The 16,865-nt window shown below is 39.9% G+C and overlaps 1 protein-coding gene across 8 annotated transcripts in view; it reads right to left on the bottom strand.

The window, feature by feature from the left end:
- ELAVL4 (ELAV like RNA binding protein 4) overlaps positions 1-16,865 on the bottom strand; it is a 731,770-nt gene that overhangs the window by 36,046 nt on the left and 678,859 nt on the right. For all 8 annotated transcript variants that reach the window (XM_044085981.1, XM_044085982.1, XM_044085986.1 and 5 more), the window contains one exon: positions 3,229-3,267. In XM_044085981.1, coding sequence (XP_043941916.1) covers positions 3,229-3,267 — 39 coding nt within the window. The remainder of the gene's footprint in view (positions 1-3,228; positions 3,268-16,865) is intronic.

The raw sequence follows: 16,865 nt of genomic DNA, 5'->3' as shown, positions 1-16,865 counted from the left end.
TAATAAACTGCATTTGTGGTGGAAATGCCTATCCAGTGCTCTTTTTTGTTTATTGGTCTTGGACTGAGCCCTTTCCTCTTGAACTTGTTATATAATACTTTAGACAGTGACTGACTAGTAGATAACCCTGTTATATAATACTATAGATAGTGACTGACTAGCAGATAACCCTGTTATATAATACTATAGACACTGACTGAGTAGTAAATAACCCTGTTATATAATATAAACACTGACTGACTAGTAGATAACCCTGTTATATAATACTATAGATAGTGACTGACTAGTAGATAACCCTGTTTTATAATACTATAGATACTGACTTAGTAGATAACCCTGTTATATAATACTATAGACACTGACTGAGTAGTAGATAACCCTGTTATATAATACTATAGACAATGACTGACTAGTAGATAACCCTGTTATATAATACTATAGATAGTGACTGACTAGTAGATAACCCTGTTATATAATACTATAGACACTGACTGAGTACTAGATAACCCTGTTATATAAAAAAAATATATATATATTTTTATGCTCTGTTTTTGTATACAACTAATTGATACTTCTTCCTTGACTCTATTTTGTTGTATTCTTTTGTATACTTTTTCATGATTGTACTTAATGTGGTGTTTTTTATTCTATATTGTTATTTTGTATATCATTTGTTAATGGCTTGTTGTACTCAACATGGAGCTTTTCTCCCCGGGCCTCTACTGAAAATGGACATGTATCCAGCTAGACTAGCCCGGTCAACAAATGTAAAATAAATAAATAAATAAAATAATACTATAGACACTGACTGAGTAGTAGATAACCCTGTTATATAATACTATAGATACTGACTGAGTAGTAGATAACCCTGTTATATAATACTATAGACACTGACTGAGTAGTAGATAACCCTGTTATATAATACTATAGACAATGACATAGGTGGTAATCCATTAAGTACAGAAGAAGTAATTAGGGACCTGGGGACCCAAGTTGATAGCAATCTCTCATTTGACAACCATGCGGCCAAAGTGGTTAGAAAAACATTTTATATAGCCCACCTAATCATGAAGGGATTCACATCTAGATCAGGGGAGGTCATCGTGCCTCTTTACTCATCCCTCATCCGGCCCATAATTGAGTACAATGCCCCTTTTGGGATGTACCTTACCAGACACCTGCAGCAACTGGAAAGACCCTAAAAGTACCTCACCAAGAGGATCAAAGGGCTCAAACAGATGCCATATGCTGCCGGTTAAAGAAACTCCAGCTCTACTCGGTGGCATACCGACTGTTCAGAGGCGATCTGTGCCTGACGTATAAAGCCATGTCCAACCCGGAATTAATGGACATGCTGCACCTCAGAAAATCCAAATCCCATCGAGCTACGTGCTCGAGAGACTTGAACCTCAGCACTGAAATAAATAGGACATGCTGGAGGGACAGATTCATAACCCAGAGGCTCCCTTCACTCTGGAATAAAATCCCAGTCCAGGTTAGGCAGAGTCCCTCATTGACTCTCTTCAAGAGGAATCTTGATGAGTGGATGGGAGATCGTAGGTTTACCCCAGGTATCACTTCTGTGTCACTGTTAGACAGAGGCACAGTATACTAACCTCGAAAAAGGGCATAGCAAAATAAATTTAAAATGGGTGGCGAAAGCCAAACACATTCTGGCTAGGCTTATAAATGCCCTAGGGCAGATAGCCTAGTATAAACCTATGAACCTATATAATACTATAGATAGTGACTGACTAGTAGATAACCCTGTTATATAACATGTACTTTGTCTTTATACCCAACATCTGAAAATCTTTACTGTAAGATTCCATCATCTCAGGGCACAATTGTGTGTCTCAACAATATCCTTTTCTGTAATTAGACTATACATAATTGTCTTGTACTTGAAATCATATTTTTAAGTGACTGTGAAACCCACAATGATCTAAATGTATTGATCACCTCATGTAATTTCCTTTTGTACCATGGCATGTACATTGCCATGAAACTTTTTTTTGTTAAAATCCTTTGCAAAATTGTATTTTATTTATATTTTTCATTGGGGTAAACTGTGACCTTTAACTTCAGTGACATCAGTATAGGGATAGGTGCAGCCACAGATTTTTATGAATGCAATACCATACATTTGTAGGGATACACCCATTACATTTTGTTTATACATTCCATAGTATCCCTATAGTGAAGATACCAAAGCATCTTCTTCTACTTCTTTCGGCTTTTTCCCGGTTAGGGGTCGCCACAGCGGATCATCTGTCTGCTCATGATTGGCAGTGGAGTTTTATGGTGTCGAGTTGCCAGCCCGGCGGCCAACCTTCCACAGAAGGCACACACATGCACACACTCACACCTAGGGCCAATTTAGAGTGTTCAATCCACCTACTGCATGTCTTTGGGATGTGGGAGGAAACCAGAGCACCCGGGGGAAACCCACGCGACCACAGGGAGGACATGCAGACTCCGCACAGAAGGCACCCCAGCCGAGAATCGAACCGGAGAACCTCTTGCTGTGAGGCAGCAACGCTAACTGCTGCACCACTGTGGCCACCCTGAAGATACCAAAGCATACAGTAAATTTATTTGGGCTATGGCTTAATAATAAAAAGGTCAAAATATGTAGGGTCTGATTAGAAGAATGTGCATTGCGGCACTTAACATATGCTGTGCAGACAGCTTAGGAGTCAGCACTAAAAATGTAGAGCTATTAAGCACGTAACTAAGGAAATGTAAAGGTATTAATTAATTACGGTACATACAGCTGCACTTCAAAAAATTACAAGCAGGTATGAAAACATTCTATAAACCTTGTTTTGTCATTTTTTGTAATTACATTTTTTTAAATTAAGCCAGAATACATAAACCAAACCTCAGATTACAGTAACAGTTCTTCAGCAGTATAAGCACTGATTTCTGAATTGTCAGGAAACATTTTAATACCAGTTTTTATAAATATTTAATTTAACCATTTAATAAAGTGAATGTTACAGTTCTGTTTGTACACTAAACATACATAAAAACATGGAAATGAAAAATGTGAAAAAACCCACAAGATTTGTATTCCTTTAAATACATTTAAAAATGATTAAAAACAAGCTGGCATGCTGGAGGAAATGAACAAGCAAGACTTAGAAGACAAATACAGTCTGAAAAGAAATTATAGCACCAGACAATGTCAGTAAGGTATACAGCAGTCTCTGGAGTTTTAATTACCTTTTAACGCCATAAGCCATATTAAGCAAGTTGTCCAACCTGAAAAGAGAGGGAGTAGTTTTGGGTTAATGTCATACAGATGACAAGTTGATAATAAACCTGTTCCACCTACAAAATACTAGCATCTCTGCACCTGTTGTAGGCTCAGACACCTGCTTACTACTTACTTACTACTCACTACTAAGTTACTTATTTTGTGAAATGTTTGATGAACAATATGACCTTCACTAGCTCTCAGGATCTTTCCATTCATTTTATAAGATGCAGTTTCAAAGGATCTCCTGTGGAATTTTAATACAGACTGTTCATCTTTGAGTATAAATTAGATTAGTAATGAATTATCAGCATCAAAGTATGCACAAATGCATATCGTACTGGTTAATTAAGTTTCTTTACTTTAATGGCCTAAACATTCTCAAAAACTACTGTTGGGTCTACCTTAAAAGCATGTTAAAATTGTAACATCATTTTTTTGACTCTGATAAAAAAGTAGTAATGAGACCTTCATTTTCTGGTCTGTTTGATTTCATTTTGCAGTGCTTGTCCTTGTCAAATAGATTACATCCTTATATGTGCAACTTGCAAATGTTTGAAAAATGATTTTTCATGACCAACTTCTGTATTTTACTTAGAGTTAAAAAGAAACATAATCAATAAAGTGCAGATTACAGAGCATGATCGACACTTTGTAAACCATCCATTCAAACTATATTCTAATATTATGCCACATGTCTTAAAAGGCTGGCTGTAGAGATCCCACAGCTGCAGAAGCTGACTGCCACCACTTCCTTAAGTATTCGCACAGGTAAACACACACACACAGATGCATACAGGTACATGTACACAGGTGCGCGTGCTCACACACACACACACACACACACACACACACACACACACACACACACACACACACACACACACACACACACACTTATGGATGCATGAGTGCCCACACATAAAGTACCTGCTGGCTGCTGCCGATTCCTTAAGTATTCAAACAGGTACACACGCATGCGCACGAGCACACACACACACACACACACACACACACACACACACACACACACACACACACACACACACACACACACACACACACAGAGATACAGATGCATACAGGTACATGCACACAGGTGTATATATATATACACACACACACACACACACACACACACACACACACACACACACACACACACACACACACACACACACACTACCTGCTGCCGATTCCTTAAGTATTCACACAGGTACACACGCATACGCACACACACACACACACACACACACACACACACACACACACACACACACACACTACCTGCTGCCGATTCCTTAAGTATTCACACAGGTACACACACACACACACACACACACACACACACACACACACACACACACACACACACACAGTTTCCTTTGTATTTTATAATGTATTGTTGATTTCTGGCAGAAATGTGTATCAGTCATATACTCCATTATATTAAATCAGCGCTGTAACATAGTGAGCTGTAAATGAATACAACACTCATGAAATTTGATGAACTGGTTTCCATATTCTCATTTACTTGTATGATCTTTATGGATGCTTTTTACCATTCCTTCAAACCTTGATTCTTTTTTTCATTAATTTTATCAGTCAAGTAAATATGCTGATTCATGGGGTCCATTTTCTGTTGTGAATCAGGCCAGACATAGTTATGTATAATATAAATATATCAAGCAACAGACTGCAATGCATGACACAACTATATGACACAATGGAGCAATTATGCCAGAATTAAACTGCTGAAACATGTAACGTGTAACATTAGTATCAAGACTGAGTAGAATTTACTTCATGACACTTCAGCCATTGCTTTTTGTTACCAACTGTGATTTATAAGAACTGTCTCTTTCTAAAAACACTGTTCCATTTACAAATACCTAGGATCTATCTGTGTCCTGGTTTGATTACTCTCTTCTACTGAACTATAAAATCTGGGCATTGAAATCCTTATATTGCTACACTGCACTAACATTTTCTTGTTTAGAGCTACACTTTAATTTCCACTATCCCTATTAGGCACAGGTACCTATCACGGGACTGGTTGCAAATGCAAAAATCTCATGGATGGCAAGAATAAAAGGCTGGTCTTCACATTAAAATTGACTTAATTTATTTTATTTTGTAATTTGCTTACCAGGTAAGTGGACTGGTAAGACAATCCTTTTCATTCACAGATCTGTCTCATGGCTGAAATAATAAGAGGGCCAAATTGTCATGGGCACACCCCCAGGGCATTGCAGCAGCAATGTGTGTTTTGCTCTTACCTCTATTACGGCGAGTTGATCTTTGACTTCTTCCTTGTCCATTAACCATCCCTGCTAAATCCAGGTTGCTAGCAGTATGAATGTGAAGCCCTGCCTTGATCCTAACACATCATCTGTACTCATTTTTAATACTGTTGCTATACCTTTCACTAATAGGTCTATGTCTACAGAGACAGTTATTTTGTAATTGCCATACAGTAACCATTGTAGCCATAGATACAGTCCTGCAGTTGCCATATTTTCACTAACAGCTTAGAGAAATAGTCACTCTTCAGGTGTCTTACATTGTACTGATAACTCTAAACCCAGAGAAGCAGTCGCACTGAAGTTCTCATGTGGGTACATTAAATGGTGTCACTCTCAACCAATAAACACAGTAATTTTACAGCTATCAATCACTTAAACAAGCCTAAGAGGCAGAAACAGTCACGCTATCATACACATACAGGTTTCAGCCCATGGAAACAGAGACTCTACACTTATGCACCTATACTGATAGTTACTACGGGTAGATCACCTCCTGGAGGATACTATATGCATTTCTTGGCATTTAGTTTTAGTCCATGGCTCTGACACCAATTATTTATCAGTGCCAGCCCTTCCTGGGGAACATTTCTGTTGGTTGGAGATTCCCTTCCTGGGGAACATTTCTGTTGGTTGGAGATTCAGTGACAGCTCCTAATTTGCAATCATCTGCAAATTTAGTCAGCTAAAGACAACTGACATTGGTCTTGATTTCAGAGAAGTAAATGCCAAAAATGTCTGGTCCCAAGACTGATCCCTGAGAGACTCTCCTTGTTACTGGTTTCTTTGTAGAGATGGACTCCCCAGTTCTAACTTCCTGGGTCCTGTCTTTGAAGCACCTGGTTATCCACCGGGTGACATTAGGGTTTATACTTAATCTTTTGTGTTTGTCAACAATGCCCAAATGGGCTGTGTCAAATACCTTGGCCAGGACAAGATAGGCAGTGTGAACGGTTTTTCCCTCATCCATTGCTTTGGTGAGCTTCTCAAAGAAGTCCATCAGGTTGAGTAAGCATGAACTGCCTTTGACAAAGCTAAATTGGGTTGGGTCCAGTATCTGGAGGTTTCCTATCGCATCACTGATCATTTCCATGATATCTTTTCCATGGCTTTGCATATGAGACTAGTAAGACTTATGGGTCTGTAGTTTTCAGGGTCTGTAGATGGCCCACCTTGGGCAGAGGGGTTACTGTTCTACATCTATGAGGCATGAAGCCTGTTTGGAGGCTACAGTCAAATAGCCATTCCAGAGGGCCTGATATGTCATGTTTCAATCTATTTAAAAGACATTCTGGGATATTGTCTGGTCCCCTTGATGCAGTGTTCTTTGGCCTTAAAGACAGCATTAAGGACCTGTTCCCTTGTGAGAGTAGGGGATGACACCCCAGCCCTGGTCCAGTGATCAAGGAGCCTCAATCCTCACTACTGGAAACAGTGGGGAACATACACACTGTGAGGATGACAAGTACACACACAGTAAAGTGCAATTTCCCTTAAGAGCACACAGAGACCACAATCAGTCCGTGGCTGGTTTCTCCCTCTTTCTCCAGATCCCCAGTAAGACCCACTGGCATAACTATAGAATTGAGGCCTCAGCTAAGTGGCCAAGCCACCTCCAGCACCCTGTCTGTCCAACCGGCATTTCGTGTCTCTGCCCAAGTAGCTGGCACACACACCCTTTGAGATCTGATTTGTATACAAACACACACACTCCCGGGAAAGGCTAGCACAGGTTTACTACATATGCCCCCTTTTGCCCATACTATAAGGTAGTTATAACTGCCACCAGACAACTCTTTATCAACTACTTTAAGGCCCTTAACAAAGGGTGTCCAATCTTACTGTGTAATATTAGTATTAATCCAAATGGTAGTTTGACCAAGAGCAAGACTATTAGGAGTGGCCCACAGTGTCACCAAATAGATATGCAAGTACTCTCAGAGCTTAAATATGTCTCACAAATATCATCCACAAAAATAAGTTTAAATATATTTAATAATAAATAATAAAAAATAAAAGAATACTCAGTAAATCATTACAGTAACTTCATAGCTCAAAATCACAGGAAATATTTAAAACAACATTGCAGGACAGTCTCAAATAAATACAGAAAACATCTAAACTAATCTTTACTATGTTCCTACTGAATCTAAGAGAAATTACTGTACCCTAGTTAACTTACTTACAGCAAGGCAAGTGCAGAAGTGGTGAGTAGATGTTGTCTAGTCAAAGACAAAATACAAAATGCCCTATCTCTCTCTCTCTTTCTCTCTCAGAGAGTTCTTAAATTAATATCAAATATTATTGCTGGGGTAGCTGGCAGGATGACATCAATTTTTGTCACCTAACTTTAGTCCCAAGCTAAACCCCCATTGTCAAAAGCTACTGGCATTTAACATCTCCCTGTGGAAACACATAGCCTTCAGATGTTTGCAGCTGCTAGGAGACATAAAACAATAAAACACTTACAATACAATGCAGAAGGCTCCCTAGTTCTAGACATTATGTCTCATGTTGCACTGAAACTGAAAGAGAACATCTCTTTTATTACGTGGTTATAAAACAATTTAATTTCAACTAATTTCCTGAAGTTTTGCCAGTTAACTCTATATGTACTAGTTTTTACTGTTAAAACATATACATTTACACAGGTACAATAGTTTATATACATTTCGGTTCTTTTCCAGTAGTGTACACTCTCAGTACTTTTCACACACTTCTATACCAACAGCTAGATATACAGACAACATACAGTTCTAATATAATGGTAACACAAGCAATTGCATCCTGCTGATATTCACAAATGACACTTAACTATTTACAAAATTCCAGTTAGCTGGGCTGGCAGTATTTCCTTTTGTGACAGGGGGAGTTATATTTGATGGTATTTCCAGAGGGAAAGCTGAGGGGAGAGAGGGGTAAAGTTGCAGCTGAATTTGTATATTTTCTGGCTTAATATAGGTGGCTCCATTAAGAATTAGCTCTGCATACAACTGTGTATGGCCTTTGAGGTTGCAGATATAGCTAAAGAATGGCTTGTGGTTGTCCTTGGGCTGGGAGGCCAAACTTACCTCAACTTTGGTAGACTTTATTTGTCCTCCGAGTTGCTGAGTTTGATGAGAGTGCTTTTATCCTTCTGGGCATTTCACCTCCTAATTTTTGCCATGATTTTCTTCCTTCTGTTTTACAGCCTATTGATGCTGTAATTCCACTATGGTGGCTTGTAGTTAGTTCTGTATTTCTTCCTGGTGGGTACAGCTTGCCTCTATGCAGCTATTATCATGCTTGTATAGGGTTTCTGTGAACAGTTCTTTGTAGGTAGGGTTTATGTGGGTTTGAAATGTTGCCAGGTTATCACTTAATACTAAGAAGTTGGCCTTAGAGTAGTTCCTAAGTATTCCAGGGTTACCTGGGGTTCCATGTTTTATTTTTACTTCAAAGGAGACCTTACCAGAGAAGACATTACACCAGGGGGTTGCAGCACCCTCCTCTATTAGTGAGGACCAGATCCAGTAAGATTGCACCCCTGGTTGGTGTATTCACAGTTTGGTCCAGGAAGTTTGTGTTTACAAAATCCAGCAATCTCTGTGCCTGTATGTGATTCCAATGTTAATTGTGCAGTAATTAAAGTCACCCATAAATATGGTATTGGGTTGGATGGTGAGTGTTTCCAATAAGTTTAAATATATGCTATGGGTTTCCTGCATCACAGGGGGGGGGGGGATCTATAGCTTTCAAGGAAGTGGTATGGGATTTTTGCCTGTGGTGATTTGAATGTGGAGAATCTCAAGTGCATTGTCCTGTCTGACCAGCCTTGAAGTATATTTATTTTTCATGTAAATCAAATCACTTCCACCTTTAGTCCTTGCCTGTGTAGTAACTGGTCTAAATGGGTGGAAGGAATTATAGACTTGCACTCCTGGTGTACTCTCTGAAGCTTTAACACCATTTCTCAGTGACTGTGCAGACATCAGCATTTTCTAGGGTGAGGAGAGTTTGTAGGGAGTGGAGTTTTTTGTTTAGACTCCTAGCATTGAGAGTTTAGATTTTAGATTTAGATTTTCCTGGTTTTGATTTGCTTTGATGGAAGTGCTTTCAGTTTGGGATTGCCTGAAAAGGCACTATGGGGGAGGACAATGTTTTAGCTAATATTCGAAAGGAGAGGTGCAGACCATCCTTGGCATAGCAACATGATCTGTTGACCATCTCCTTCCATGCTGACAAATACTGCACCCCCTTAGAATTACACCAGAAACTATGTTAATTATTAAAGTCAGCCATCTTTTGTTCGTATTGTGGCCCAGTCTAGAGAAACAGTCAGTCTCCAGTTCCTATACCCTTATACTGACAGGTCTCATCTCACAGACACAGTGACACTGTAGATTTGATACAGTTACACTGCAATCCATCTACAGCTGACATGCACTTACAGTGACAGGTCTCATCTCACAAACACAGTGACACTGTAGATTTGATACAGTTACACTGCAATCCATCTACAGCTGACATACACTTACATTGACAGGTCTCATCTCACAGACACAGTGACACTGTAGATTTGATAGAGTTACACTACGATCCATCTACAGCTGACATACTTACAATGACAGGTCTCATCTCACAGACACAGTGACAAGGTAGATTAGATACAGTTACACTACAATCCATCTACAGATGACAGACTTACACTGACAGGTCTCATCTCACAGATACAGTGACACTGTGGATTTGATAGAGTTACACTGCAATCCATCTACAGCTGACACACACTTACATTGATAGGTCTCATCTCACAGACACAGTGGCACTGTAGATTTGATACAGTTATACTACAATCCATCTACAGCTGACAAACACTTACACTGACAGGTCTCATCTCACAGACACAGTGACACTGTAGACAAGGGAGCCCGCAGGATTTTTTGCAGGGGGGTGCAAACCCAAGCCCCGCCCATGCAGCCCCACCCCCTCTGCAGCCCCACCCACTCGGCCCCACCCACACCGCCATTCCAGTGTCCCGTTACTTGGCTATTTCTCCCCATTTGTCATAGACACTGTTCAAATCTCTCAGTGTGCATACTGTTTTATGCTTTACTTCTACAATGATTACAGATATCTGGATTTCATTTACAACTTTTATTTCAAATTTTATAGCACAAACACTGATAGACATTTACTAAACCTAAACAAAGCAATAGTCTTACAATGAAAACAGACTTAGCATTAAAACTTCTCTAACTTTGAAACCCACATTCACTGAAACAGCATCGAAACCCACATTCAACGAACATGCACCTGGCCAGTGACAGGGTAAGTTTACCTTTGGCCTGTTTCCAAATCATAGGCTCCTTGCACACATTTTTAGAACCATGCAAAAGTTCTTTGATTCACCTTCCTGACTGTTAATTATACTACATAATAATTGAATTATATCCCTTGTATAATACAGCACCACTTGTTAGAGTGTGTTTTAAATTTATAGTTCTGAGCATTTTTCCTTTAAGCAATGAAACAAATCATATGAACCAATAATGACAACCTGCCCAATTCAAAACATTTCAACCATAAAGGGCCACTCAAACTTCTGTCATACAATCCACCAATATCAATCAATGTGCAGAATCTCTGCAGAAGTAAAAGTCATCTGAATAATTCCACATTAAAGAGATCTGAAACCAATGAAGAGGTTGTTGCTAGAAAAAAACTTTATTTCAGTGTTTCATTTACAAATTCAGTGTCTGTTGCCCTTGAAGAATAAATTGACTAGGTTATATTAAAAGAAATGGGTAAGCTGGTATATTGCAATAGGGAATGAGTGGCAAGCTGAAAACAGGTTCATAGTTATTAGGTGTCTCATCCAAAGGAGGACATACTAAGAACTGCAGTACCATACCCCCCTTAAAATACAAATGGAACCTACAGCCCTTTGCATCAAGATGCAAGTATGCTACCTGCTGTGCTTACACTGCTTTAAAATTCTATACCACAATAAAACCATTTGCTAAACAAAACAGTTGTACATTTTAAGCAGACTCAGCATGAGCAGCAGTAACCTTTGCTTCCCTTGAAGCTCACAATTCCTTGAAAATGCACTTGACAATAAATTCCACCTGCTAGATCTAACCAGGGCATTTTTCTCTCTGACACACACACACACACACACACACACACACACACACACACACACACACACACACACACACACACACACACACACACACACACACACACACACACACACACACACACAGAAAGTTGCTAGAATAACAGGATTTGTGTTAGAATATATTTTCTGAAGGATATCAAGTCTGAAACTCAAATGCATGTCATTTATTTAATAACTTTAATCCTTGGCTCATCCCAGTGATTTGTCAAAACAGAATTTTTATGAGGAACAGACCAAAAATAAACAAAAAAAAACACTTTATTCAACTGCTTATACACTATTTGTGTTTCATCCTCCTACTCTATTACTTCATCTTTTTTCTTCTGCTACTTGCTGCTACTTGTTCTCTAAAGTGTGCAATTACATCTTTTCTGTTGCATTTATTACTGCATGCTTATAGCCTGTTGAAATTGTAAGTGTTAATCTAAGCCTCTTAGTTTTGGTTTAAGCACTTGGGCTTTAGGCCTACCTGTTAGGTCTCCCTGGCCTTTCTCCCTCAAATTCTGACAAATATGGATGGACAATTTCTTATGGTTTCTCCCGCTAGCCTGGTTGGTATGGGCATCCTGAGACAGTGTAGCAACTGCCTCATGTATATGGACAACCATCTACTGCTACCACCCAAGGACACAATTTATGAGAGATGTAATTACATTAAGAACCTAGAGTGTATGTTCTCTCCCTCACATGCCAGGTGCAGTTAACCATTGACAAGACCCCTATTCAAATCATAGCTAGCTACAAGCCCCCAAATTTGACTCAAGATGCCCACTCTACCTATCTACACCTCTTCAAATCTATCATGATTCAACCTTTTACCCTGATTTTGGGTGACTAACTACCCAACCATAGATTGGAAAAATTACTCATGCCAGAACACAAATGCCCCGAGATTACTCGATTTTATCAATGCAAATGCTTTGGAACAGCTAGTCAATACCCCAATAAGAGGCGATACTATCTTGGACTTGGTATTAACCAGCATGAGTAACCACTGTAGCACCCCCTGCAGTATCATCCTCCCTGGCAAGATCCAACCATAAAGCAGTCACTTTCGAAGTCACCATTTCCCCTGGCCCCCTCTAACCAGGGTCAAACAAAAAAACTTTTCCAAAGCTGATTACAATCTCCTGAGGAATGGTATAAACAGTTTCACAGCCTCCTTCCCCTCTGTAGGAACTGGCACCAATATCCAAATCTATACCAAAGTACTATATGAGCATTTATATAGATGCATGGAATCAGGAATACCCAACAGGACAAAATCATCCTTTGCAAGGAAGAGTAAACCTGTCTGGTGGACATCTGCAATAAAGTATATAACAAAATGAAAAAAATTGCAGTCTAGGACCAAGAAGGAGCAGGTGCCCAATTGGAAGCAATCTCTCCTTAGCCTGAACAAGCAAATAAGAACACTAGTGAAATCCTGTAAAGCCAACTTAGACTCCAAATTGGCCACATCTACTAGAGACAATCATAAGGCCTTCTTCACATATATCCGCAATCTCAAAGGAAGCACCCAGATCTGTTCATAACTGGTGGAGGCCAAGTGGAGGACTGCCACTGTCATCCCTTTACACAAATGTGAAGTGTCCACCGATCCGAGAAATTATAGCCCCAACAGCCTAACTAGCCTGATCTGCAAGACCATGGAATGAATCATCATGGACCTCATTAATAGGGACTTTGCTAACCTCCAAACACTCAACCCCACACAGTTTGGCATTGTCAAGGGGATTCATGTCTGTTAAATCTGGTTGACTTTGAAACAGTCACCAAAGCATTGGATAAGAGGAAGATGGTGCACACAACCTACCTTGACCTGGCCAAAGCCTTTGACACTATTCCCCACTCGAGCATAATAGATAAACTCTCTCAACTAGGCATCATTCCGTATGTTACCAGATGGGTAGTAAACTGTCTCACTGATAGAACCCACCTAATCAAAATAGGGGAAGCCACCTCAAGCAGTAGACCTGAAATGAGCAGCATACCCCAGGGTATTGGTCTTGGGGCCTCTGTTATTTGGGATATAATTCTCTGAGATGTAGGCCAAAACCAGTGGGCTGTGGCTGACCAAGTTTGCTGATGACTGCAAGCTGGGAGCAGTTATCAATTCCCCAAGTGATGTGGATGTCCTCCAAGAGGGTCTCACCCAAACAAATGACTGGTGCCAGAAACATGGTCTCAGGCTGAATGCCAAAAAATGTATCATCATTCCCTTTGGGGAAAGTGACGTCACCACATATCACATTAATAACAACGTCCTAAGCATGCAATCAGTTGTGAGGGATTTGGGCACCCAGGTTGATAGCAACCTGACTTTTGACCACCATGTTGCTTCCGTTGTATGGAAAGCTTTCTACATGGCCCACCTCATAAGTAAGGGTATCTCATCCAGGGACAAGGAGGTCATAACATCCCTGTATTCTTTTCTTATAAGGCCAATTACTGAGTACAATGCTCCCTTCAGAATGTACTTTACAAAGCACATGCAGCAGCTGGGGAGACCACACAGAGGTTCCTCAACATGAGAATCTAGGGCATAAATACCCCTGTCCAGCACGGATTACCTGAAGGCCATATCTGTGTATTCAGTCTCCTACAGGCTGCTGACAAAGGATCTTTGCCTGGCTTACAGGACTTCCTTAGACCCAGCCTTTATGGATCTGTGTAACATGTGCAAAACAAACAGGAGAAACACTAAAACACTATATCCAAGCATCTGAACTTTTTTTTTTATATAAACAGGATGTACTGGAGACAGTTGTCCCCCAAAGGATCCTTGCAATATGGAATAGGCTCCCCATCCATATAAAACAGAGTTCATCCCTGACCCCATTCAAAGAAAACCTTAACAACTGGATGGAAACTTGTAAATTTGCCCCCAGTCTGGCCCCATGTCCTTATGGACAAAGGCCATCAATAAGCAAAGTATTATCCTAACTAACACCCCCCCCCAAAATTCCTTAGTTACCTTGCTACTAATGCCCCTCCCATATACAATGATGATACTTGCAATACAAATTAATTGAGGTGTGCAGCTAGGCGTGTAAGTGCCCTAGTGGTCATTAGGCTAGTAACAATTTAGGAACCTATAACTATAATGCGTGTGTATCACTATTAAAACTGTAGTCTCTTCTTGGAAACCAGAAATGCACTGTAGAGTACAAAATGGTGGAAGAGGTCTGCATGAGCAATTTGTGTGTTTGTGTGTGTGCGGGGCAGGGTCATGAAAGAGAAAATGTTTATAAACAGTCTGCAGGACACAACAAGTTCTTATTTTCTACAAACATGCAGCAGCAGAACTGAATTCTGTAAAGGACTCAACTGTCCAGCTTGACTGAGGTGTATGAATAGGTTATTACTGATGATGCTAGTAATCTGAAGCACACAGATGAAATGGATTTCAGCAATACTTTATCACCTTTTGGTAAGGAAATTAAATTTTGTGGAACAGGACTTGAATTTGTCTATTAGCCATGTCATTGTTTTATAATGAGCAATGCAGACTATCTTGTCTTTGAGACAGTGGGTCAGCTCTTTCCATTTACACAGATATTGAAAGAGCATGAGAGTTTACCACAATTTGTTCACAAAGGTACAGTGGACTGGTAAAAGGCATAATTCCATTTAAACTAGTATGTCTTCTGGGAGTTACTGCAAAAATACAGACTCCCAAGACTGCTACTTTATGAGTTTCAGCATCTGTGTTTCAGGAGAAAGTATTATAACCATATTCAGAGTACTGAGAATAATGTATTACAGGTGGGCACAATATTTCAGCAAGGCTGTGTTTCATATACACTCTATGGTATGATTTTCATGCACAGAATATCAAGGTTTAGACAAAATCTGAAGACTATCCCACTTGGGATCATGAGGGTCATACTTTCATTGTATGCAGACGAAGCTCCTCTTTAGCTTTCAATGACTTTGATGCCCTCTGTACCCTGGAGTAGGTGGTATAACAGTAAACACCTCTAAATCAGAGGTCACTGCTCTCTTATCTAAAACTGTAGATTTTTCTCTGTGTGTGGAGACAGGGGATGTGACTATGTCAAGTAGCAGAATATAAGTGTTGTGTGTTATTCACAAGTAGGGGCAGCCATGGTGGTACAGTAGTTAGCATTGCTGCCTCACAGCAAGAGGTTCTCCAGTTCAATCCTCAGCTGGGGTGCCTTCTGTGTAGAGTCTGCATGTCCTCCCTGTGGTCATGTGGGTTTCCTCCGGGTGCTCCAGCTTCCTCCCACATCCCAAAGACATGCTGTAGGTGGAATGGACACTAAATTGGCCCTAGGCGTGAGTGTGTGCATGTGTGTGCCTTCTGTGGAAGGTTGGGTGCTAGGCTGGCAACTCAACACCGTAAAACTCCACTGCCAATCACAAGGGACAGGTGATATGCTATGGCAACCCCTAACCAGGAAAAGCTGAAAGAAGAAGAAAGTGTTATTCGCAAGTAGAGTTAGAGAGAATGAGTAGAAAGTTTTAGAACTGCAGGCAGTTTTACGTGTTATATAAATACATCCCAGTGGAATTCTTCTTCCTGTCAGTAGCTCAAGCACAAATCTGCCATGTTTTTTTCCTGTCTTATATCAGTAGTGAAGTCTCTGTACCAAGCAGCATTACTCCCCTTTTATTTTGCCCTTGATATTTTGTTGAATGTCTACCCTGAAATCCTTTTTGTCAAATTCACGTACTCATTTCTATCTAAATGCGTCTCCAGTGACACTGCAGTTTGCACCCTGCATTTGTTAACATAATTCAATACTTTTCCTCTAGTTATATGGCTGTTTACATTCCATGATATTATGGACAAGAGTAGCCATTATGATCAAAAGCTGTTACTAGTTCTTTAATGTGTTTCCATTTTTTTTAGCATGTATGCACTAACGTTTGACAGGCAGAGCTCTTACACAGTTTTTTTCTCTCCTCCATTTGAACCTGTCCCATTTTTCAAGGCTTTCTGCTTCAATGAAAATACTCACAAAATAAATAGATTTTCAGAAGCTCCTATCTTCTTTTAACTTGTAGTAAACATACAACTATGTACAGTGTCAAAAATTAAGTTTATCCTTCTGTATGGGAACACTACAGTTAACTCAAATTGACTGCTTGCCCCCACAGCCATTTT

Source organism: Protopterus annectens, chromosome 10.part0 (genome assembly GCF_019279795.1).
Source record: "Protopterus annectens isolate FY-2018-M chromosome 10.part0, PAN1.0, whole genome shotgun sequence".
Lineage (NCBI taxonomy): Eukaryota > Metazoa > Chordata > Ceratodontiformes > Protopteridae > Protopterus > Protopterus annectens.
The sequence above is the reverse complement of the archived record's forward strand: the minus strand, read 5'-3'. Positions and strand labels throughout refer to the sequence as shown.